The 24,322-nt window shown below is 44.5% G+C and overlaps 1 protein-coding gene and 1 pseudogene across 4 annotated transcripts; both read left to right on the forward strand.

The window, feature by feature from the left end:
• On the forward strand, positions 1-24,090 carry LOC115164671 (cytospin-A-like). 4 transcript variants are annotated; one of them, XM_029717392.1, is made up of 16 exons: positions 2,132-2,218; positions 5,786-5,948; positions 6,336-6,474; positions 6,592-8,237; positions 11,594-11,801; positions 12,309-12,382; positions 12,625-12,800; positions 13,046-13,230; positions 13,384-13,505; positions 14,540-14,630; positions 15,165-15,257; positions 15,491-15,641; positions 16,367-16,469; positions 21,150-21,266; positions 22,102-22,161; positions 22,826-24,090. In XM_029717392.1, the coding sequence occupies exons 1-16, from the start codon at positions 2,163-2,165 to the stop codon at positions 22,913-22,915; spliced, it is 3,474 nt and encodes a 1,157-aa protein (XP_029573252.1). In that variant the 5' UTR covers positions 2,132-2,162; the 3' UTR covers positions 22,916-24,090. The 4 variants fall into 4 exon arrangements, with proteins under 4 accessions (XP_029573251.1, XP_029573250.1, XP_029573252.1 ...); XM_029717391.1 differs by lacking the exons at positions 2,132-2,218; positions 21,150-21,266; positions 22,102-22,161; positions 22,826-24,090 and adding exons at positions 1-308; positions 16,538-17,647; XM_029717390.1 differs by lacking the exons at positions 2,132-2,218; positions 21,150-21,266; positions 22,102-22,161; positions 22,826-24,090 and adding exons at positions 2-224; positions 16,538-17,647.
• On the forward strand, positions 3,033-3,182 carry LOC115165210 (uncharacterized; annotated as a pseudogene).
• Positions 24,091-24,322: the final 232 nt, after the last annotated feature.

A 24,322-nucleotide genomic window follows, 5' to 3' on the forward strand; every position in this document is an offset into this window, starting at 1 on the left:
AAGGATCCCGGATTGCACTGACCAAGCAAGAATCAGGCTGCTGTTAGCTGCTGCATTGACAACTGAAAAGCATCGTGTCAGATGGACCAATGCAGCTGCAATGGAAATATTGGGATAATCTCCAGTAGCTATCTGTCTCGGCTACAAAGCTGTCTTCAGATGTACTCGCACCCCGGAAGTCATATTTAATCTTCAAGGCTCAGATGGAAAAAGCCAAGGACAAGGTATGACTTTTAGCCAGCTAGATAGCTTTTAAGCTAATGGAAACCTTGCAGCGTTCACGTCTCCTGGAACATTCAACTAGCTAGGTGGGTGTATTTTTGTCTAGCTAATTAGTTGGTAGTATAGCTGAATAGTTTGACACAGCTAACGTTAGCTAACTTAAATGGTTAGCGACGGTAGGTAGCTACGTTAGCTGACAACTCATGAGTGGCTGTATTGATTGATTTGCTTGCTAAAACGATGGCTAGCTAACGTGATTAGAAAATAGAGCTAAAAGTAATGTATTCCTTGTCGTATAATGATAACTATGTCTGCTAGTTAGTCATACAAGCACTGGGAAAACAAGCGTTTGGCTAGGTAACAAAATGTTGGCAGAAAGCTATTAGATTGATAGCTGACAAGTAAGGCAAGTTGTGTGACATTCTGTCAACTGCTCTATTTCAAATGTCATCATTACATTAGTAACCAATTGTCATGTAATTAAATGTTTGATTCCTTGAACTTGAAGCATGTCACTCTCATTACCGCATGCAATTTAGAGATTTATTTTAAGGCCATACTTATTTTTGTTAAAACGCACACTGTTCTCATATACAGTAGAATAATTGTGAGTCGATGTTTTAACTGACATATTTTATTTGACTTAATGGAATAATACTTTTTGGGCAACCCGACCAAACTCGCATATAAATGTTATAAATCTGTAATTCTCATTGAAAGCAAGGCTAAAAAGCTGTTAAAGTTTCGTTTTTGCATATTTTATACTGAACAAAAATATAAACAACGATTTTACTGAGTTAGTTTATATAAGGAAATCAGTCAAATTAAATACATTTAATTAGGCCCTAATCTATGGATTTCACATGACTGGGCAGGGGTGTGGCAATGGGTGGGCCTGGGAGGGCATAGGCCAATCTGGGAGCCAGGTCCAACCAATCTGAAAGAGTTTCTCCCCACAAAAGGGCTTTATTACAGACAGAAATACTTAGTTTCATCAGCTGTCCAGGTGGCTGGTCTCAGACGATCCCGCAGTTGAAGAAGCCGGATGTGGAAGTCCTGTGCTGGCGTGGTTACACGTGGTCTGCGGATGTGAGGCTGGTCGGACGTACTGCTAAAGTCTCTAAAACAAAATGTTTCTTATGATAGAGAAATGAACATTAAATTCTCTGCCAACAGCTCTGGTGGACATTCCTGCAGTCAGCATGCCAATTGCACGCTCCCTCAACTTGAGACATCTGTGACATTGTGTTGTGACAAAACTGCACATTTTAGAGTGGCCTTTCATTGTCCCCAGCACAAGGTGCACCTGTGTAATGATCATGCTGTTTAATCAGCTTCCACACCTGTCAGGTGGATGGATTATCTTGACAAAAGAGAAATGCACACTAATAGCGACAAACAAATTTGTGCACAACATTTGAGTGAAATAAGCTTTTTGTGCGCATGGAAAATATCTGGGATCTTTTATTTCAGCTTATGAAACATGGGACCAACACTTTACATGTTGCATTTTATATTTTTGTTCGGTATAGTTTTGGTTTTGTACACCAGCTGAAAATACAATATTTTTGGTTATGGAAAATATATTTCACAGCGGTTTAGATGGTACAATGATTCTCTACACTAGCTTGTTTTGTCACAAACTGAAATTAAGCGAACTATTAGAATTTTAGGCCCCACCAATTTCTGCATAGTGCATCATTAAGCTATATTTTTTTATGGTCAGCTCTTCAATGTCCTGTCCAAGGAATGTGACTTATGCAATAGGAATTAGGTCTAGCCTACTCCTCCTTGTCTCTGCAGCTTGCCTTTTGGAAAAATGTCCCAAAGTGAAAAATCTTCAGTTCTTGGAAATGTTCCTCTTGCAGTTTGAAAGGAAACCCCTGCCAAACAAAGCACATTCCTAAAGCTGGAGGTTACCTAAGCACTAGCCCTTGGTCATGACTCTCAGTTCCATTATATTACACACAAGTCATTGGACGAAGGCTTCTGTAGGGTAAGTTTTGTTAAGAGCCGCAATGCTCGGTCTGAACATACACACCATCGCTCGCGGTACGGTTTTGGAACCTTATCTTTCATATCGGCGAGTAATAATAAAAATGTTTCATTGATACACGCCTTTTATAGGGTTAGTGTTCCCACATGGTCATATTTCCATGTTACAGCGCTTGTTTACGGAAAACAGACGGAAGACAGAGTGGGCTATCTGTGCTAATTAGCTATCTGTGTCTCCGAACACCTGTAAACGGAAGAACGATGCCACAAAGTTGTCACTGAAAAATACTGTCGGCTGCAAATGTGTTAAAGCGGGTTAAAACAGTCTACAGTTGGGGTGTATTTTGGATTTGTGAAATTATTTTGATGTGATATGAAAATAGAGGGATTTATGTTTCTAGAACTGGACCATAATTGAGAATCGATTTAGATGGAGTATTTGGCTGTTTTTGCTTCCAGAGCCAATTCCCCCTTTAAACAGAATATGTTTGTGCATGTGTGATTGTCCTCCTTTGTGAGTGGGCTCCTCCTTTTGTGAGTTGTAACCAAATTCCCCTAAACTCCGATAGACTGTCCTAGCCATGTTTTCTGTTGTATGCATTGTATAGCACAGTGTTTCCCAATCCAGCATAATAGGTACATGATAGGGTTAACTTAACTTGGCTAAGATCAAGTGTAGGGTTGCAAAATTCAGGAACTTTCAATAAATTCCCTGGTTTCCCAAAATCCCATTTGGAGGATCCTGGAATAAGCAGGAGATCTGGTATCCTCCAACCAGGATTTCTGGAAAACCAGGGAATTTATTGAACGTTGCCAGAATTTTGCAATCCCAATCAAGTGTAGTATCTGTTCTTATCAGCTTATTATCTAATACATCCCCCATCGGGGGATTACTTATTAAATTGATTACTTATTAAATTGATTTTCCAAATAGGGAGTGGGAAATGGGAGTTGCTCCACGCATTTATTTATTTATTTATTTTACCTTTATTTAACTAGGCAAGTCAGTTATTAAGAACAAATTCTTATTTACAATGACGACCTAGGAACAGTGGGTTAACTGCCTTGTTCAGCATCTACCCGGTATTGGTGTACCCCCGGGAACAGTGCACCACATTTCGGGGTCCACCAGAGGGTTGCCAGTTCAAATCTCTGGTCTGAAATGAGCTGGCAACCGGAGGGTTGCTGCCGGTATCAAATCCTAAATGCCATTACCAGCTGTTGTGCCCAGTGTGGCAGCCTCCTCCTCCAACCTCTCCTATCCTGTATAGGTGTGCGTGTCTTTTGGAGGGGTTGAGATAAAGTGGAAGTCACATTTCGGTTGGATCTTGTGATCTTAATCTTAAAGGAAAAATGTCTTGGTTGGATCTGTTAGGACTGGCTCTTCGGCTTTGAAAGATGTTTTAGACTGTGAGATCAGAGGTTAGTAGGTTACACTGTCTGCTCTGTCTCAAACACACTGATGCCTACTTGTCCTCGCACACATTCATCCTTGTAGGATTTACTCAAAGGAGACGACACCACAGGAAGCTGATGTTATGGAAAGGGAAGTGACTCCCACAGTCAAAGCATGCTGAATAAGGAAGAGGGAGGGGGCAGTTAGGAGTAAATTAGTGAATGTCAATTTATTTATGGTCTGTTGCTCTCTTGCTCCCTCCCACACACTTTTAATGGTATTGTTAAATAAGCAATAAGGAACACTGACTATGCACAGTTGTCCTTCTGTTCAGCCTTGGATTGAATCCAAGGGTCCCATGCATTCATTAGTCTGACATTGTTGTAGTCAAATAGCATCACTAGCCCATTCATCAGAACCAGTGCTGGGGGGGTGCAATATTAGGAAGGTGTTTCTAATGTTTGGTGTACTCAGTGTATGTTGACTATAAGAAAGCTATTGAAGTATTACTTCACACCTGAACCTGATGGTCTACAGAAGACATTCCATCATGTTACTCTATGAAGGGTGAGCATAGACTGAAGGTCAGTTTATTCCCCAGCCTCTGTCACCCAGTCCCATTCATTCATAGCTACAGAAAAGAGCAGCCCTCTAGGTCCAGGTTGTGTGTTTGGGTGATCTGGTTTGACCCACATCTGAGCTACAGACAACTGTAGCCTACCCAGTATGTGTGTGTTGAGAGCCCATGTCAGCAGCTGGCAACACGCATTGCACAATCCAAACAGAGGTCAGATGGGGGTGAGAACAGGCATATGCACACCTGACTGGAACGCAGAGGCTTCAGTAGAACACTCATTGTTGCAAGATGTCCCTATTTCTGTGTTTTTGTTTTGCATTATAGGGGCAACTGTAAAGGAATATTCCAATGCTAATTTTGACATTAATATTCCACTGCCAATAAGGGTGTATGTACTATGTTACTGTAATGTATTTCCCTTTAGTTATTTCAACATTCACGGTCTGGCCTGTCTCTTGCCCTCTGGCTGTTCAGGAATGTGTACACTAGATATATTTCAATGGGGGGGGTCTGAATAAACAAGCACCTCCCCACCACAGGGTTGCAACACACACACACACACACTTGCGCACAGCTGAGAGACATTAGGCAGAGTTTAGGCCCACTCCTCATGAGCACAAGCCCTCTGCTGCTCTGCCATAAATGAGGTGAGAGAGGACAACGGGGAGCTGTTAGAAAAGCTCTGGAAAGATCTCATAACTCCAGCACAAGGACCAGACGGCGTGTTCCCTTTATTTGCAACTCTTTGATGGATTATGTCAGTTAGTCTAAAGAAGAAAGAGAATTGAAAGAGTTTTGGCTTCAATTTGGAATTTCTTAATACGCCAAACAAGAGTTTAGGAAAAGTTCACTTTGTCACAGGCACAGATAATTGTCTTTAACCAGAAATGCTCCCTATATCATTTCTATTTTAAAATGAAGCAAGTATAATATTTACTCTACCTTTTTGTCTTCTTAATTGATTAAACAATGAGAGACTTTCCAGGCAGGGAGTTGGCACTTCCATCTGCACCCATCTTGAGAGCAGGCACAAAGACACCCAGAAAGCCTGTTTTGGTTTAATGGTCACATAGGCTATGCAGTGAGGTATAGTATAGCCAGAAGCAGCAGGTTGGGTCGATCGTAGGAATCTTAGGGGAGAGCATACAGAAGAAAGTTTTTTTTTTTCCAGGATGAAAAAGACTGCCTCATTTGTCCTTTAACACTGTTTTATAAGCTCTGCTGTCATAGATAAAGCCCCAAATACTTTCCCTACCTTGGTCACCATGACAGCAAGGCCAGTTGTCCATGCACCTGGGTGAGATGTGAGCTAATACACATGGATTGTGTATTAAATCTTGATCTGTGACAGTAAGAACTTCTGACCGCGGAACAACCCCAGGTAGACCCAAACCAGCCAGTGACTGCCATCTAGTGGACTTGATGACAGTCAGGAAATCTGAGACTGAGCAAGATGAATTCCAAAGGAGAATGCCTTGTTTTCCAGACTTGTGGAGATAAGGTGTTTTCCTTTTTATGGCAATTGTTTCAATGAAATGTAGTTGATTTGTAATCTTTCCACTGATCTGTTGTCCTTACCCCCTTTGTGTGTCCAGACTGAGGTGTAAATGTATGGGCATCAGAGAGCCCAGTATGAAGAAGACAGGCAGGCCGGTGGGGACTAAGGCTCAGAGTGGAGAGAGGGGGAAGACTGAAGGCACTGCTACAGGAACCACCGGCAAGGCTGCAGCCAAGATCACAACAGCACCACTGTCAAAGGTACACTTCTATTATCCCACTACACTTTTTGTGACTAAGCCAGGTACACTTCTACCATATTATGTATTAGAAACGGGATGGTTTGAGCTCTGAATGCTGATTTAGCCATGGTATATCAGACCGTATAGCACGGGTATGACAAAACATTTCTTGTTACTGCTCTAATTACGTTGCGTCGTGCCTAAGAACAGCCCTTTGCCGTGTTTTTTTGGCCATATACCACACCCCCCCATGCCTTATTACTTTAACATACAATGGCCTAGTTTGCCAACACCCATTTGTACATGTTTACCATGGTACCGAACATTACTAAGTTATTCTTCTGGTGGCTGGCTGGATCAGTGGGAGGGGTATTAAAGTAATCTTTCTCATGTGATTGTTCTCCAGGTTAAAAGCAATGATGATCTGCTAGCAGCAATGGCAGGGGGCGCTCCAGCTTCGAACCGCACTGTGACCAAGAACAAGAGGACTGCCTCCACGGGGACCAGCAATGGTAACCCAGACAGTAAACCAAAGACTAGCACAGGTATTATCTGTTTATATCTTTTATATTAGCTGACTAGCTTCTAATGACCTAGTCTATTTTCATCATATTTATTATTACTCTGCATTTCATGCTTGCTCTGTTCTCTCTCTTTACAAGGTTCCTCAGCCAAACGTGTGACGTCCTCAACCTCCAAGGAGCCCAACTCATCACGGGATCGTCTGCGGACATCCAGAACATCGCCTAGTAAGAAGCAGTCATCATCAGGGGCAGGGCAGGGAGATGTGGCCCAGGGAAAGCGCTCTCGCAGTCAGCAGCTAGCAGAGTCAGAGGGCCGCATGAACAAGTCTAAATCAGACAGCCAGATCAGTAACAAGGTGGCCCTGGAGGCCAAGGTGGAGGACCTGCTGGGTTTGGCCAAGAGCAAAGACGTGGAGATCCTGCACCTGCGCAGCGAGCTGAGAGACATGAGGGCTCAGCTGGGCCTGGGACGGGAAGAGGTGCCCCCAGAGGAGGGAGAAGGCGGAAGGGGGGAGGAGAAGCCCCTGGAGAGGGAGGTGTCGGCCATCACAGCAGCGGACGTGGAGTCCACGCTGCTCCTTCTGCAGGAGCAGAACCATGCCATCCGTGAGGAACTGAACCTGTTGAAGAGTGAGAACCGCATGCTAAAGGACCGACTCAATGCGCTTGGCTTCTCCCTGGAGCAGAGGCTGGATGGCTCTGACAAGCTCTTTAACTACACCTCCCTGAGCCCAGACCTGGCAGCCAGCAGCGGACACAGCGATGGCAGGTGCACTGGTACCCTCACTTCCTCTGTGGAGGGCTCTGCCCCGGGCTCCCTGGAGGACCTGCTGACGGCCCAACAGCACGGTGGTTCATTGGACAACTTGGACAGTGAGTCCAGCGAGGTCTACCAGGGTGTCACATCCAGCGACGATGCCCTGGACGCCCCCTCCGGAGCCTCCTCCTCCTCCGAGTCTGAGAGCCTGCCCAGCCGAGAGCGCTCGCGCCGGGGTAGCAGCGGCAATGCCAGCGAGGTGTCTGTGGCCTGCCTGACAGAGCGAATCCACCAAATGGAGGAGAACCAGCACAGCACGGCCGAGGAGCTGCAGGCCACACTACAGGAGCTGGCTGACCTGCAGCAGATCACCCAGGAGCTGAATGGAGAGAACGAGAGGCTAGGGGAGGAGAAGGTCATCCTCATGGACTCCCTGTGCCAGCAGAGCGACAAACTGGAGCACTACGGCCGGCAGATTGAGTACTTCCGCTCTCTGCTGGACGATCACCACGTGTCCTACGGCCTGGAGGAGGACATCAAGAGCGGCCGCTATATGGAGCTGGAGCAGCGCTACGTGGACCTGGCTGACAACGCCCGCTTCGAGAGGGAGCAGCTGCTGGGAGTGCAGCAGCATCTCAGCAACACACTGAAGATGGCTGAGCAGGACAACGCCGAGGCCCAGGAGGTGATCGGCGCTCTGAAGGAGAGAAACCACCACATGGAGCGCATCATGGAGTCAGAGAGGCAGGACCGGGGGGCCATGGTGGCAGCATTGGAGGAGTACAAGGCAGCGGTGAGCAGTGACCAGGTAGAGCTGAGCCGCTGCAGGGCCCAGCTGGACCAGGAGAGGCAGAAGGTGGCTGAGCTCTACTCCATCCACAACTCTGGAGACAAGAGTGACATCTGCCAGCTGCTGGAGGGTGTTCGGCTGGACAAGGAGGAGGCAGAGGGCAGGGCTGCCAAACTGCAGGAGGACCTGGGCCACGCCTGCAGTGATGTCACCAGGCTGCAGGACACCCTCAATAAGGTGAGTCCACGCACACACTATCCTACAGAGGTAGTACACTTTCCTTCATCCCACCCTTTTGATGGTTGCTTCTGTCTCCTGTATCCAACTTGTGAAAAGTTCATAAAAGTTCACTTTCCTCTATACCACCTTAAAGTAACTGTCCAGTGTTTTTAATTAATTATGAGTGAAATATTTTTCCTTAAATTGTTTTATTAAGTATGTTAAAAAGCAGCTTTTCTGTGTTTGAATGGTGTGGGTTGTACCCCAACAACAGAATGGTGTGGCCGTATACTGGTCATTAAGAATATTCAAGTAAACAGCTGATTGGCCAGCTCAGCAAATGGGCCAACGTGACATCACGTTATAAAGAAATAGAAAGCATTTTTGAGGTGGGGTTTTTGAGGTGTTCTTTTCTTTCATTTATTCTTATACGAGTATAGGACGAGTCAACAACATTATTTGGGTATGAGTTAACAGAATATGAACTTTTAAATGTGAGATTTTCACTGGACAGTTACTTTAAAGCTTTCATAGAAATGCATCTGTCTGCTTTATGCACTCACTGGTCAGTTTTAGGTACACCCATCTAGTACCGGGACAGACCCACCTTTTCCTCCAGAACAGACAAAATTATTCGGGGCATGGATTCTACAAGTCAGAAACGATCCACAGGAATGTTGGTCTATGCTGATGTGATGGCATCACATAGTTGCTGCAGATCAGATGGCGGTAGACCACTGCCACCAACTTATACCGTTGACACCAGGCAGGATTGGTCTTTGGATTCATGCTATTTACGCCAAATCCTGACTCTGCCATCAGCATGACTCAACAGGAACCAGGCAATGTTTTTCCACTCCTCAATCCAGTGTTGGTGATCGTGTGCTCACTGAAGCCACTATATCTTGTTTTTAGCTGATAGGAGTGGTACCCGGTGTGGTCATCTGCTGCAGAAGCCCATCCATGACAAAGATCGACGAGTTGTGCGTTCCGAAATGCCATTCTGCACACGACTGTTGTACTGCGCCGTTATTGTCTGTTTGTGGCCCGCCTGTTAGTTTGCATGATTCTTGCCATTCTCCTTTGACCTCTCTCATTAACGAGCTGTTTTCGCCCACATGACTGCCCCTGACTGGATGTTTTTGTTTGTTGCACCATTCTCTGTAAACCCTAGACACTGTTGTGTGAATAGCCCAGGAGGACGGCTGTTTCTGAGATACTGGATCCGGTGCACCTGGCACAGATGATCATACCACTCTCAAAGTTACTTAGGTCACTCGTTTTGCCCATTCTAACATTCAATCGAACAGTAACTGGATGCCTGTCTGCCTGCTTTATATAGCAAGCCACGGCATCGTGACTCACTGTCTATAGGATCGATCCATTTTCTTGAACTGGGTGGTGTACCTAATAAACTGAGTGTGTACAGTTTTGCGGTTATGCTGCAGGATTTAGAGGTAATTTGTGGTTTAGTAGGGTACCTTGCGTCACCACTTCATTGCTCCAGAGCAGCGCAAGGAGGAGTTAGAGCACTGATTATGCTTTTGGGTCCTACTGTGACAATAAATGAGTGACATGAAACTGATAATTGTGCACGACCTAAGTATTACTTACTAAAACTGTTGTTACACTAATGTTTTTATTATTTTGTTAGGATTATTTTGCTCTTACTGTAGTCCTGTACAGCGCCTGAGTGGCACAACGAAATAAGACACTGCATAGCAGTGCAAGCTGTGTTGCTACAGATGCTGGTTCAACACCCTCTACTGGGAGACCCATGAGATGACTAGGATTTTGTTTTCTCTCTCTCTAAAAACAGAAATAAATCATTCTTAATAACAAATTAGTAAATGTCTCACCCCATGTTCAAGAATGGCCTTTTTCTCGCTCATTTTACATTATTTGAAAATTTAAATCTCCAAAATATTATTGTTTTAAACAAAGTGATTTACTATTAATTTAGAATTATGTAAAAGCCCCTTGGATATTCTCACAGATATATTATTAACCCTGTTATTAGCAGGACAGTAAATATTGTTCATAGCTCCCGAGTGGCGCACAATGGGATTGCCTTGCAGTTCTCCAGTTGTATCCACTGAAAGCGTGCGATGTTCAAAGCACGAGGGCAGGGGGCACGGGGAGGTCGCGGAGCCGCGCACAGAAGACCGACCTAGCCCATGGGGAGGGGGGGGGTGGACCACCACCCCGCCCCCGCCACACTGGGTAGCACAGAGCAACACTTTATTAAGGGGCATTGCACTAATAATGGCGCTGACTAGGGAAATGTTCCCACTGTTCTTAGTGCCAGTCTGCACGTTCAAACTAAAACAATGTAACTAATAATGGCATCTTTATGCTTTCGTTAATAAAATAATGATAAAAATACTCTTTCAAAATGCCAATGTTTATTTAGTTATGGATCCATAATGAATTACTATGGGAATAAATATCAGTGAATTACAGAAATATCCTCTATGTAATTATTGGCGGAGAGACGTCATATTTGTCGATATACTGTAGGCCTACCGTAGGCAACATGAGTCTCACTAGTGTTGAGTAATGGGCTGTTAAAAGTGGTGTAGGTCTTATTTATTTAAAGAGCATATTGAAGTTAGAAGCAATAGGATTTGAAGCAATAGCCTACAACTATTTTAGCACTGTTTCGCACTGCTCTGAGACAAGCATGGGGACTGGTCTTGATAAATCAATGAGATTGTTATTTTGACTGAATTTCTGTTTGGGTATTGGTTAGACTACAATTATTCAATTAGGGTGTAGAAATGTTATGCTCTTAGTGTAACCTTTATTTAACTAGGCAAGTCGGTTAAGGACAAATTCTTATTTACAAGGACAGCCTACTCCTTCCTCCCCGTCGGGAAATGCACCCCGGTCTCCCACGTGCCCGCAGGACACGGGGATTCTTTAGCTAAATAGCCCAGTACTGTGGCCTACTCCCGACCGTCACATTGTACAGCACCATATTTTCCATTCCATCCTAATGGAAATTCGGAGGGTTTTTCTTGTAATAGAAACACCATTTTTATTAAATGAATTAAGCAACATTTCTTAATCAGTCCCATATACTATGTTCTTACAAAAAAAGGTTTTCAATTCTCTAATACAGCCACTATTAAAGGCTGTCAAATGCTTCTCAAAGATGCCCTCTGGTGGTCAAACTAGCACTAACTAGCATTAATGGTACTAGTGGATCACACTTAAATTACGCGCCATAGTATTCTGTGGCACCGAACAAGCTGTGCCGCAGTTGGCTGCAACTTTTAAAGGACGAACCACTGTATTCCCTCACCACTGGGAAAAAAAGAATGAGTATGAATGAGAGGATTGGTTTCTTCTGTCCTGGGTGGTGTGTGCAGCTGGATGGGGAGTACCAGGACTTCCAGGAGCAGGTGCAGAAGCAGATGGCTGAGCAGAAGCGTGGGCTGGAGAAACAGCGCGGTGAGCTGCTGGAGAAGGAGACTGAGATCGGGGACATGAAGGAGACCATATTTGAGCTGGAGGATGAGGTGGAGCAGCACCGAGCTGTAAAACTCCACGACAACCTCATCATCACAGACCTGGAGAGTGAGTGGGCTAGGGCCAGGGGGGGAAACATGGCACAGCATCATAGAACTACGTCATCATAACACGGAGCCCCACAATGCATTTTCCACTTTTGGCCACATGGGGGCTGTGTCAGGCTTCTTGCAGCCTGAGGAAAGTGTGAATAGTCTTCTGTTAGAATAAGAGATTTCTGTACTCGCACCATTGTTGATTTGTGTGGTTATAAGTCACTCAAACTAACAAAAGGCACACGTATGAACTGTTGTTATTTAACAAGTAAATAATGTTTTGCCTTTGAGACTCCTTGATGTGTAGCTATATTGCTATTGCCATCAATGGGGTTCAGTTTACTTCATAGACTGAATTACACAATAATTAACCCTAACTCCCAGTTTCATAAGTTGGTGCTACTAAGGCCTCTATCGGCTCTTGAATTTTTTAAAAGCAGATTCTCTTCCTGTGCTGTGTGTGAATATACACTGTGACCTGTTCACATGAACTCAGCCATGTATCTGCTTCCTCCCTCAGACTCTGTGAAAAAACTACAGGACCAGAAGCATGACATGGAGCGGGAGATGAAGATTCTCCACCGGAGGCTGAGGGTGAGTGGACAGGGCCATCTGAGGACCAGGGTTCACTGACACGGTCAAGCACAGCAGCACTATGGTTTGGGCCATGTTCATTACAACTGGAATTCACTGGAAAGCAATATAATGACGTTTGGTTCCAAAAAAAAGTCTTATTAGATGGGATTGATCATTCAGCCTCAGCATTCAGAGGGCCGTATCTCATGATGCGCTTGTTTGTTTTGTTTCGGTGTGTGTGTGTGTGTGTGTGTGTTCAGGAAGAGTCGGCAGAGTGGCGTCAGTTCCAGGCTGATCTGCAGACGGCCGTGGTCATCGCTAATGACATCAAGTCAGAAGCACAGGAGGAGATTGGGGATATGCGTCACCGTCTCCGCGAGGCCCAGGAGAAGAACGAGAAGCTGAGCAAGGAGCTGGACGAAGTCAAGAACCGCAAGTAAGAGACACTGAGGAACACGCTGTGCTTGATTCCACGTGTCTCGTCAGCCGGCGCCAGCTGTCTTGTGATCATTAAGGGAGATGGATGTATGTGTGCAGGTTTGGGTTTAACAGTAATAGTCACATTGATCAAGCTGGATGTGCCGGTCTGTATTTTCATTCACATGAAATGGGTGATGTGACACCTGATGTGCCTTGGTCTGTATGTGTGTGTATTGAGTGTGTTTTTGTTTGTCTCCTCAGGCAGGATGAGGAGAGGGGCAGGGTGTATAACTACATGAATGCAGTGGAGAGGGATCTGGCTGCGCTGAGGCAGGGTATGGGCCTGAGCCGTCGCTCCTCTACCTCCTCAGAGCCCTCTCCCACCGTCAAAACCCTCATCAAGAGCTTCGACAATGCCTCCTCACAAGGTACCCCAACCTGCGAGTGTAAGATATGGACCCCTTTTCTGACTTCTAATTTGACCTGTACATTCCTAGTAATGAGCCTACCAGCATCACTGCTCCTTAAACAGTGTAGTTCTATTACTGTGGGATTTCTACCTGATGTGACTGATTTGTGTCTTCTTCTGTTCACAACAGGCCTAGTCCCCCCGACCGCTGCCCCTGCTGCTCCCACAGCACCTGCTGCCACATTACCACGCACTCCCCTGAGCCCCAGCCCCATGAAGACCCCTCCTGCAGCCGCCATCACACCCATACAGGTAAATCACCTGGAACATTTGACCCACTGACCCATTTCAGTGTGTTTATTTGCATGGCGAGCTCTAAATGTAGGCATCTGGTCAAACACACACACACACACACACAGAATCCCTTGCTTACACTAGACCAGTCAGTCATTCACACACACTACTTATCAAGGTCTAGATCAAATGGAGTGTTTTTAGAACCCGCCAGAGCAGTTTAGGATGGGGAGCGGTGCAGTAGTTAAAGAGTTACTGTGACCACCAGGTCAAGAGTTGTCCTATATTCACAGTGTTTATAGACCTCCAATACTCTACAGGTGGCACTTCCTCTTCTGGCACTTTGTCACAGCTGGGCTTGCCTCATACACAGACCGTGAGATGGAACAGATATTGAGATTTTGATTGAGAATATTGTCCCATCGCTCTAATTCCATTACCTCACTTTCCCTTCACTTACATTTTGGTAATTTTGTGGATTCTCTTATCCAGAGTGACTTACTATCAGTGCATCTACATCATCCATAGATTCTTTCTCAATGCATTCAATTCCCCCATACATTTTTTTTTCTCATGTTTTAAACTCACACATTTTTTCAGAACATAATGAGCTTCATGGCTCAAGGACTACCACCTTTTTCATGGACTTTGCGGTGCTATACAGTAGACGGACACATTCAGTCAGGCCATGTAATACTGTGGACAGAGGAGGGGAATCTGAGCCTTGGATATTTTACATGCATTATTCTAGTAGAGAATCCGGTATTCTCATATAAAAGGGTCAGAGTTCAGGGGGAGATGGAGAGATTGGTTTTTCTGTTTCCTCATATACAACTTTCATAAGTCTTCAGTCTTGTTGTTTTCATTTTTTTAACCTTTTCTGCAGTCACAAGATTATTGCCAGTGGCTGGCTGCTAGTGCTGCTGTCAAAATGGCCTCTCCTCGAGCTGGGCCTTTTTCCAGAAATGGCAAACAGTAGGCTCCTTCTGTTGTGAGGATGAAGACATTTTGTATGTGAGACTTTTAATCAAATGATTGTTGGTCTATTTCAGAGACACTCCATAACTGGGTCCATCTCAGCAGCCAAACCCCTCTCCTCTCTGAATGACAAAAGGCCCAGCTACACAGACATCAGCATGCCAGGTGAGTCGGAAGCACAAACAAAGCTCCATGTCTGGATCATATTCGGTCTCTCTTGAACAAATTGAGAGAGGCATTAAATCTGTCACAGGAAAATAATACAATTTCATCTTGGACATTAGACCTCAGTGAGTCTTCATATTATGTGGCTATATTTCAGCGAGTGTGGTGGTGCTTTGCCATTAGCAGGGGGTGTAATTAGCCCCTTAGGAGGTGAGCGTGCAGTCAGCAGAGCTTCATGTTGACTTTAATTTGGTCAGGGAGGTGTAACAAAGCACCATGGGTGGGTAAACATGAAGCCCTGCTAACTCCATTTTCAAAGGCCTGTAAATGTGAACGTACTATAGTGGTCATTGTCTCCAATGTTTAGTTTAATGTCCCGGCTGTTTTCTTGCATGGAAAATAAACTTCCTTCCATGGTACTTGACAGTTCCAGGCCTGGAATGTTGCTTTTGACCCCACATCCCTCTCGCTTGAAAGTCATATTTGTTTCTTGACTGGTTGTTAATCCTGCCGATGTCCTTCCCTCCACACCAGAGCATCATCTTCGGGGTTCCTCTGCCAGCCGTCCTGCCTCTGCTCTCCAGAGGGTCTCAAACATGGACTCCTCTAAGGCCATGGCCATATCAGGTATCACAAGTCATGGAAGTAGGAATCGACCTTGAAATAAATCCGCATTTCTTCGAAATGGTTGCCAGTAAAATTAAGTGCATTTTGAGAAAGAAATCAATGACATTTGAAAATATTTTATGGAAATGCTTCTCCTACCATCCACACACAGCACAGATCAGACTTTTGAGTTGTCACTTGCTGTGAAGACGTGTCAGCCACACTGTATCATTGTCTGTTTGTGTGGTGGCCAGTGTCCCGCAGGAGCAGTGAGGAGATGAAGAGGGACATCTCTGCCCCTGAGGGTGGCACCTCGTCCTCTCTGATGGCCATGGGCTCTGCTTCCTCCCTGTCCTCCTCCTCCCCCACCGCCTCTGTCACCCCCACCGCACGCAGCCGCCTCCGGTAACATATGAGTCCACTAAGTCCTTTGTATGGTTAACATTATATTTTTACCAGTTTTGTGTTCGACACCACTTAAAGCGAGACTGATTCAATCGAGTCAAACCCAAGACCGGGAGGGGGGCGAAGGGGTTTGAGAGCGAGTCAAGACCGGACCAGAAAAATGCAAAAAAAGTCAAATTCAAGACCATGATTGTAATTGTGTCAAATTGCCACCATAATAAGAGTTCAAAATGTCCAGTGTTTCTGTGTTTATATTTCGACATTCAGAATGCAAGCTGAGGGAAAATAAGGAGCCACTCTGTAACTTCCCCAGTCTCCCCTTACTAATAGTGAGACTGCTAGCGAAGCAAGGAAATTCTGACGAACGCAACAAAGCTTGAGGATTTTTTTTTAACAGTAAAGGACAGTAATGTTACAAAGTAGCAAGCCCAGGTAGGTGAAAAGATATTAATGTGTCCTAAATGAAGTGTGGATAGTAGGCCTGATGAAGTGGTTTTATGCGCTGACTGAATGGGAGCTGATAATTATTAATGGTCTCGGTGACGAGTCCTGATTGTCCGAGACCGAGACACTCAATGTGTGGTCTGGAGACCGGTCTCCAGTACTACAACACTGATTTTGACTATCGCATTTAGGCTTCAATGGACTTTGGACTAGCCAGGTACATGGAATCTGGATATGTATTTAATTCAAATGACTCTCTGCCCTTTCCTATGTGTGTTCAGAGAGGAGCGGAAGGACCCCCTCTCAGCGCTGGCCCGGGAGTATGGGGGCTCCAAGAGGAACGCACTGCTCAAGTGGTGCCAGAAGAAGACTGAGGGGTACCAGGTATGTGGTGTTCAGTCAGAACAGGGACACGCAGGTATGTGGTCTTCAGTCAGAACAGGGACACGCAGGTATGTGGTGTTCAGTCAGAACAGGGACACGCAGGTATGTGGTCTTCAGTCGGAACAGGGACAAGCAGGTATGTGGTCTTCAGTCAGAACAGGGACACGCAGGTATGTGGTCTTCAGTCGGAACAGGGACACGCAGGTATGTGGTCTTCAGTCAGAACAGGGACACGCAGGTATGTGGTCTTCAGTCGGAACAGGGACACGCAGGTATGTGGTCTTCAGTCGGAACAGGGACACGCAGGTATGTGGTCTTCAGTCGGAACAGGGACACGCAGGTATGCGTCGTTCAGTCGGAACAGGGACACGCTGGTATGCGTCGTTCAGTCGGAACAGGGACACGCTGGTATGCGTCGTTCAGTCGGAACAGGAACACGCTGGTATGCGTCGTTCAGTCGGAACAGGAACACGCTGGTATGCGTCGTTCAGTCGGAACAGGAACACGCTGGTATGCGTCGTTCAGTCGGAACAGGAACACGCTGGTATGCGTCGTTCAGTCGGAACAGGAACACGCTGGTATGCGTCGTTCAGTCGGAACAGGAACACGCTGGTATGCGTCGTTCAGTCGGAACAGGAACACGCTGGTATGCGTCGTTCAGTCGGAACAGGAACACGCTGGTATGCGTCGTTCAGTCGGAACAGGAACACGCTGGTATGCGTCGTTCAGTCGGAACAGGAACACGCTGGTATGCGTCGGAACAGGAACACGCTGGTATGCGTCGGAACAGGAACACGCTGGTATGCGTCGTTCAGTCGGAACAGAAGGGTTGGGATGAGAATGATATCTCGGGTCGTTTCACCTCTCATGTCACTGCCTCGCCTGTTGATAATAATTTATTTAGTTAAATATCTTAACAGTGAGACTGATCCAATGGATGTTTATTTTTAGAAGTTAAAATATCTGGTGTGAGGTTCATTAATGACAGTCTAATTCAATAGCGTTGTCAGAATGTCCTTTATTCGTCCAGAGGTGTAGTTGATTGAGTTTTAAAAGCCCCTCTCAGACACCTATATCAGTGCATCCTTTATGCTCTCCTTTTCAAGTCCTAAACCATTCTAGATGTCATGAGGACTTGTGTCAGTTTTATTGTGTTGTCCTTATGGTTCCTCTCCTACTCTAAGGCATGGGATTGGACCAACTATGCCTGGGCACGGCTTCAAACGTCATCCAGAGAGGGAATAAACATTTAGCTACTATAAATCAACTATGTTGAATTTGCTATCTAGGGCATGTTTTTAAGACTCACTCTATCATATTGAAACAGCTTTGTTTTCAATGGTCTTGTTGGTTCTGGTGCAGAGAGTGAATGCTCGTCATGGTTCCCCCTTTACAGAGGTCCTCTTCAGGAAGTGCGCCAAATTACACATGTCCTTTCAACTGCCTGACAGAAAAGCTGTGGTTTGCCTGGCTGCATTGCGCTAGTGGGATGGAAACTAACCATCTTTGTTTTTTGGGGGGGGATTATTTTGTTGTTGCTGTAGCTGAGGAAACAATCCTGTCAGGATTAGAATGTGCTAACAGAAATCTAGTTTCTATCACACTTTCTCTCTACCGCACTTGCTGTCTCGACCACTGAATGCTCGGCTATGAAAAGCCAACTGACATTTACTCCTGAGGTGCTGACCTGTTGCACCCTCTACAACCACTGATTATTATTATTTGACCCTGCTGGTCATCTTATCTGCTGGTCATCACATCATTTGCTCACATTGTGTATATAGTCTTATTTTTTTCTACTGTGTTATTGACTGTATGTTGTTTACTCCATGTGTAACTCTGTGTTGTTGTATGTTGTCGAACTGCTTTGCTTTATCTTGGCCAGGTCGCAATTGTAAATGAGAACTTGTTCTCAACTTGCCTACCTGGTTAAATAAAGGTGAAAATAAAAAAATAAAAAATCTTATCTGCTGGTCATCTTATCTGCTGGTCATCTTATCTGCTGGTCATCTTATCTGCTGGTCATCTTATCTGCTGGTCATCTTATCTGCTGGTCATCTTATCTGCTGGTCATCTATGAATGTTTGAACATCTTGTAGAACATCTTGTAGAACAATCTGGCCTTAATGGTCATGTACGCTTATAATCTCCACCGGCACAGCCAGAAGAGGCCTAGCCACCCCTCAGAGCCTGGTTCCTCTCTAGGTTTCTTCCTAGGTTCCTGCTTTTCTAGGGAGTTTTTCCTTGCCACCGTGCTTCTAAATCTGCATTGCATGCTATTTGGGGTTTAAGGCTGGGTGTCTGAATAAGCACTTTGTGACGTAAAAAGGCTTTATAAAATACATTTGATTAATAGTTGCATCTGATCATCCGGTCAGATTAATTTGAGCAGATACATCATACTCAATCAACATACGCTAAGTATACAAAACATTTAAAACACCAGCTCTTTCATGACATAGACTGACCAGGTGAAAGCTATGATCCCTTATTTATGTCACTTGTTAAATCCACTTCAATCAGTGTATGAAGGCTAGGAGACAGGTTAAAGAAGGACTTTTAAGCCTTGAGACAATTGAGACATGGATTGTGTACAGTATGTGTGCCATTCAGAAGGTGAATGGGCAAGACAAAAGATTTACAGTGCATTCGGAAAGTAATGAGACCCCTTGACTTTTTCCACATTTGGTTATGTTACAGCCTTATTTTAAAGTTGATCAATAAATACACAATTCTCAATCTACACACAATATCCAATAATGACAAAGCGAAAACAGGTTTTTAGACATTTTTGAACATTTCAAAAACAGAAATACCTTAACATAAGTATTCAGACCCTTTGCTATGAGACTTGAAATTGAGCTCAGGTGCATCCTGTTTCCATTGATCATCCTTGAGATGTTTCTACACCTTGACTGGAGTCCACCTGTGGTAAATTTTAAATTGATTGGACATGATTTGGAAAGGCACACACCTGTCTATATAAGGTCCCACAGTTGACAGGGCATGTCAGAGCAAAAACCAATGATGATGAAGACAGACAGCTTGTCTGTCAATGTTGGTTATTGAATTATTTCATTTGAGCTCCTAGAGTGTGCAGCTCCTTTTCTTTTTCAAGTGTTCTACTCCACTAGTCAGCACCTCGCCTAAACAGGTGTCTGTTTGTTTATTTCACTTCCAGAGCAAAAACCAAGCTATGAGGTCGAAGGAATTGTCCTTGAGCTCAGAGACAGGATTGTGTCAAGGCACAGATCTGGGGAAGGGTACCAAAACATTTCTGCAGCATTGAAGGTCTCCAAGAACACAGTAGCCTACATTATTCTTAAATGGAACAAGTTTGGAGCCACCAAGACTTCCTAGAGCTGTGAGGAATATGGGGAGAAGGACCTTGGTCAGGGAGGTGACCAAGAACCCGATGGTCACTCTGACAGAGCTCCAGAGTTCCTCTGTGGAGTTGGGAGAACCTTCCAGAAGGACAACCATCTCTGCAGCACTCCACCAGACAGAAGCCAGTCCTCAGTAAAAGCCACATGACAGCCCGCTTGGAGTTTGCCAAAAGGCACCTAAAGGAAACTGACCATGAGAAACACGATTCTCTGGTCTGATGAAACCAAGACCGAACTCTTTGGCCTGAATGCCAAGCATCACGTCTGGAGGAAACTACCGTGAAGCAAGGAGGTTGCAGCATCGTGCTGTGGGGATGTTCTTCAGCGGCAGGGACTGGGAGACTAGTCAGGATCGAGGGGAAAAATGAACGAAGCAAAGTACAGAGAGATCCTTGATGAAACATGTTCCAGAGCGCTCAGGACCTCCGACTGGGGCGAAGGTTCACCTTCCAACAGGACAATGACCCTAAGCACACAGCTGTGACAATGCAGGAGTAGCTTCCGGACAAGTCTCTGAATGTCCTTGAGTAGCCCAGCCAGAGCCTGGACTTGAACCCAATCGAACATCTATGGAGGGACCTGAAAATAGCTGTGCAGCAACGCTCACCATCCAACCTGACAGAGCTTGAGAGGATCTGCAGAGAAGAGTGGGAGAAACTCCCCAAATACAGGTGTGCCAAGCTTGTAACGTCATACCCAAGAAGACTCGAGGCTGTAATCGCTGCCAAAGGTGCTTCAACAAAGTTCTGAGTACAGGGTCTGAATACTTATGTAAATGTGATGCGTCAAGAACTGCAACGCTGCTGGGTTTTTCACGCTCAAAAGTTTCCCTTGTGTATCAAGAATGGTCCACCACCCAAAGGACATCCAGCCAACTTGACACAACTGTGGGAAGCATTGGAGTCAACATGAGCCAGCATCCCTGTGGAACACTTTCAACACCTTGTAGAGTGCATGACCTGATGTATTGAGACTGTTCTGAGGGCAAAAAGAGTGCAACTCAATATTTGCAATATGTTCTTAATGTTTTGTACACTCGGTGTATATGACCTCATCCTTCAGAGAAACGAGGTCATTCTCATAAAACAGTTTGTTCATGAGGAACACAAGCTTGTTTACTTTAGACATTATAGCCACTAGTAGGATGAAACCGCATGGTGCTTTTAGGACCAATGTCTGGGACCTGACCCAGTTATATATTGTATTATCAATACCAAACTCCTGCATCCCACATGTCTTTACACTGTACATTTGCACTACAATGAAAATAACCCTTTGCCCCTTTTTATGGCAGAACATCGACATAACAAACTTCAGCAGCAGCTGGAACGACGGCCTTGCGTTCTGTGCTGTGCTCCACACCTACCTGCCTGCTCACATCCCCTACCAGGAGCTCACGAGCCAGGACAAGGTAAGCCTACCTCCTACTATGGTGGTGATGATGAGTAACAATGTGTCAGAGAACTATATACAAATTTCCATCCAACCATTACATGTGGAAGAATTACCTGACTAAAATAAGTCACAACAGGTCTTATGGAAACAGGAAATGTTGGTGCAAATTCATAAATGTCGACAGACAATTTGTTTCGTTCGACATCTTTTTGTGACTAAAATTAATTATTTGAGGAATGCAGTGGAAATGCCTTTATGCGCAAATATTGATATAATAACCATCATATCGAAGTAAACTCAGTCACAAGACAATATGGGCCTACCACCATAATGCGGAAAATCATCAAGTTTATTTGTGGTTGAGTGTACAGTAATCATGCAAATTTACAATAGGCTAAATATCAAAGGTAGGCTATTATGTAAATGCTGATGACATGATGATCGGTGCTTGGCTGCCAATTATCAAATACAATTCTTGCTCTTTTCTGTATCAAATACAACCCCCTGTCCACTTTCAGCCAAGTCTAGAGAGAGTGTGATAAAACCAGGTTGTGCAAGTTTGCTATTTATCGCAACAATTTTTGTGACAAAATCATCGTTAGAGTTGAAGTTGCGATTGAAGGCCATTTTTAACTTAGTTTTTTTATTCGGTACATGGAAATTACTTGTGGTTATGTCAGCAACAAGTCAGTTTGATGGAAACTGGTGGGAAAATGTGCATATTGTTTTTGTCGTTTTTGGAATATTCTCATAAATCTGTTACCAATTGGATGAAAACCTAGCTATTGTTTAGTTTTCCCTTTAATCTGTCATCAGGGATCATTATAGTGTGTTTTTGTCTCCATCTTTAGAGGCGAAATTTCACACTAGCCTTCCAGGCTGCAGAGAGTGTGGGGATCAAGTCCACTCTGGTAAGTGAAAGATTAACTGAACTGAATATATTCAAAAGTATATCTGACATGCTTTAAAAAAATCCTATTTTTGAATAGAGAATCTTTCAGGCTCATTTCACCTTTAATAATCACCACAATGTCACTATTCTATTGCATGTTGAGGATGGTATGTTCTCTGTGAGGTGTTGAGATTGTGGACTGTACTCACTGGCTCTTATAGGCAGACTCCTGTACAGAGGATATTTTAGATGAAACTGCAGTTTCATAGCATCACCTGGACAGCTATTTTAGTATTTTCACAAAATAAGTCCTCACATGAATGTATATCACTATCCATAGCTAGGTATAAAGCAGGCCCTGTGTGAATTGTCCTGACATTTGTTTTATGGGTTCACTTGGTTCCATAAATAGAAAATGCAAGCTCTTATTTTCAGAATTTATGCCACAAAAGCACTCTTCTGACCTCCACAGTTATTTCTAGTCAGATTGTGGAACTCTGACCTAGACGACAACAACAGCATATTATTATTATTATTTTTTTTTTTTTACAAACTTCACCTTGAGAGAGAGCTAGATGGATATAATACAAAGATGAACAAATGGCAAGGACTTTTTCCAAAGCATTATGTGTCTTAATGACAAAGCTTCCGTCTCCCCCGTGGTCTTATTCTCTGTGCTGCAGGACCTCAATGAGATGGCCAGTACTGAGAGACCAGACTGGCAGAGTGTGATGACCTACGTCACAGCCATCTACAAGTACTTTGAGACCTGATGTGATCTCACCACCCAACACTGCAAGCACAACCTGCAGCCCTGCTCGGAAGCTCCTCTGACCTCCCTGCACCTCCAACACTTCACCTCGACATTCAACTCCTGTGTTATAGCTCACTTCACTGAACCACCCTTCATCCCAGCCGTGCCACATGCCGGCCACTCTGTCTCTGGTCTAGAGGCCTGCTAATTTTGAATCGCCATAAGAAACATACAAATAAGCTCACTGCGAGCTATTCATAATATTGCTATTGTGAACAGTCTTGCCCTTTTCACTGACACCTTAAGTGTGATGGACACACAGCTTAAGGGCACTTCAAACACCTGTTCAGGGCCTGCTCTGTTGGGGATTCTATTTTTACTCTGATCCATTACTGAATAACCCGGCTGAGATGACCCTTAATCCAAATGATCTGGTTAAACCAGTTGGGGAACATGCTACAGACTATCCCAGCTTTTGTGCCTTGCACCCAGCCTTTACTCTTCTAACCAAGGGGTTATCCAAAATGTTTCAGCCAAACCATACCCATTGTGTGTAGTATGTTCATGGCACTTATTTTCTATGGAAATAAGAGAGACAAATGGAACACTGTCAGGCGCAGGTTCATCTTTTATCATGGATTAAGTGCCTGTTGAAATCACATCACTGACTTCCTAAGAGAGAAGGTTGTAGCAAAAATGTCTAAATGAAACTGTTTCAATGCTCCATGCTTTCAAAGCATCTTTGGAGCAATGGAAGTGAAGCTTTTTAGAAACACTAGTTATTCAGCAGTTATATGAGAAACACTAGCTACATCATAAGGGATAAAGCTGTCAGGTGCTCCCATGATCACCTGTTAGATTCAAGCTACAATGTTGATGTGCTTTTGGTCTGTTTTTAGGAGAGTGAACATTGCTACAGTAGCATTTTGTATTGGTAACAGACCAATGAACTATACAGGACCAACACAATGCTTCTCCGTGACAGCTTTCTCACATAGAACAGTCTTAATCCTGAACCAAAAAAGGAATGTGTTTTTTCTCTATGTGAAGTCCAGGGCTAGACTTGCCAAAAGCCCTGCTTCTTGGTGATTTGATTGGACTGTTTGGCCTGAATGTTGAGTCTCAAGGTTGGACATTCTTCATAGTCACTTTTGTTGTGGTCATCAAGATTGGGAAAGTTTTTCAACTACAAAATGCATCGGTTTTGCTGCTGGAACCAACTGTATTAACATGTTGTTAGTGTTGACACGTTACTTCCACCAACAGCAGACTGATTTGCATTCCATACATTGAACTCCCAGGATTGTTCACAGTCCATTGCTCTTGAACTATAAGATTGATGTGTTATTAGATACTCTGAGCTCAACTCACAATGGCTTTAACTAATCGTGTGTGTGTGTGTGTGTGTGTGTGTGTGTGTGTAAAC

The sequence above is a fragment of the Salmo trutta genome, chromosome 27 (genome assembly GCF_901001165.1).
Source record: "Salmo trutta chromosome 27, fSalTru1.1, whole genome shotgun sequence".
Lineage (NCBI taxonomy): Eukaryota > Metazoa > Chordata > Actinopteri > Salmoniformes > Salmonidae > Salmo > Salmo trutta.

Coding starts and splice junctions, on each gene's coding strand:
- LOC115164671 (XM_029717391.1), top strand. CDS start 5,802: ATGGGCATCAGAGAGCCCAGTATGAAGAAGACAGGCAGGCCGGTGGGG. Junction 6,475..6,591: donor TAAACCAAAGACTAGCACAG/GTATTATCTGTT, acceptor TCTCTTTACAAG/GTTCCTCAGCCAAACGTGTG. Junction 15,642..16,366: donor ACCGCACGCAGCCGCCTCCG/GTAACATATGAG, acceptor ATGTGTGTTCAG/AGAGGAGCGGAAGGACCCCC.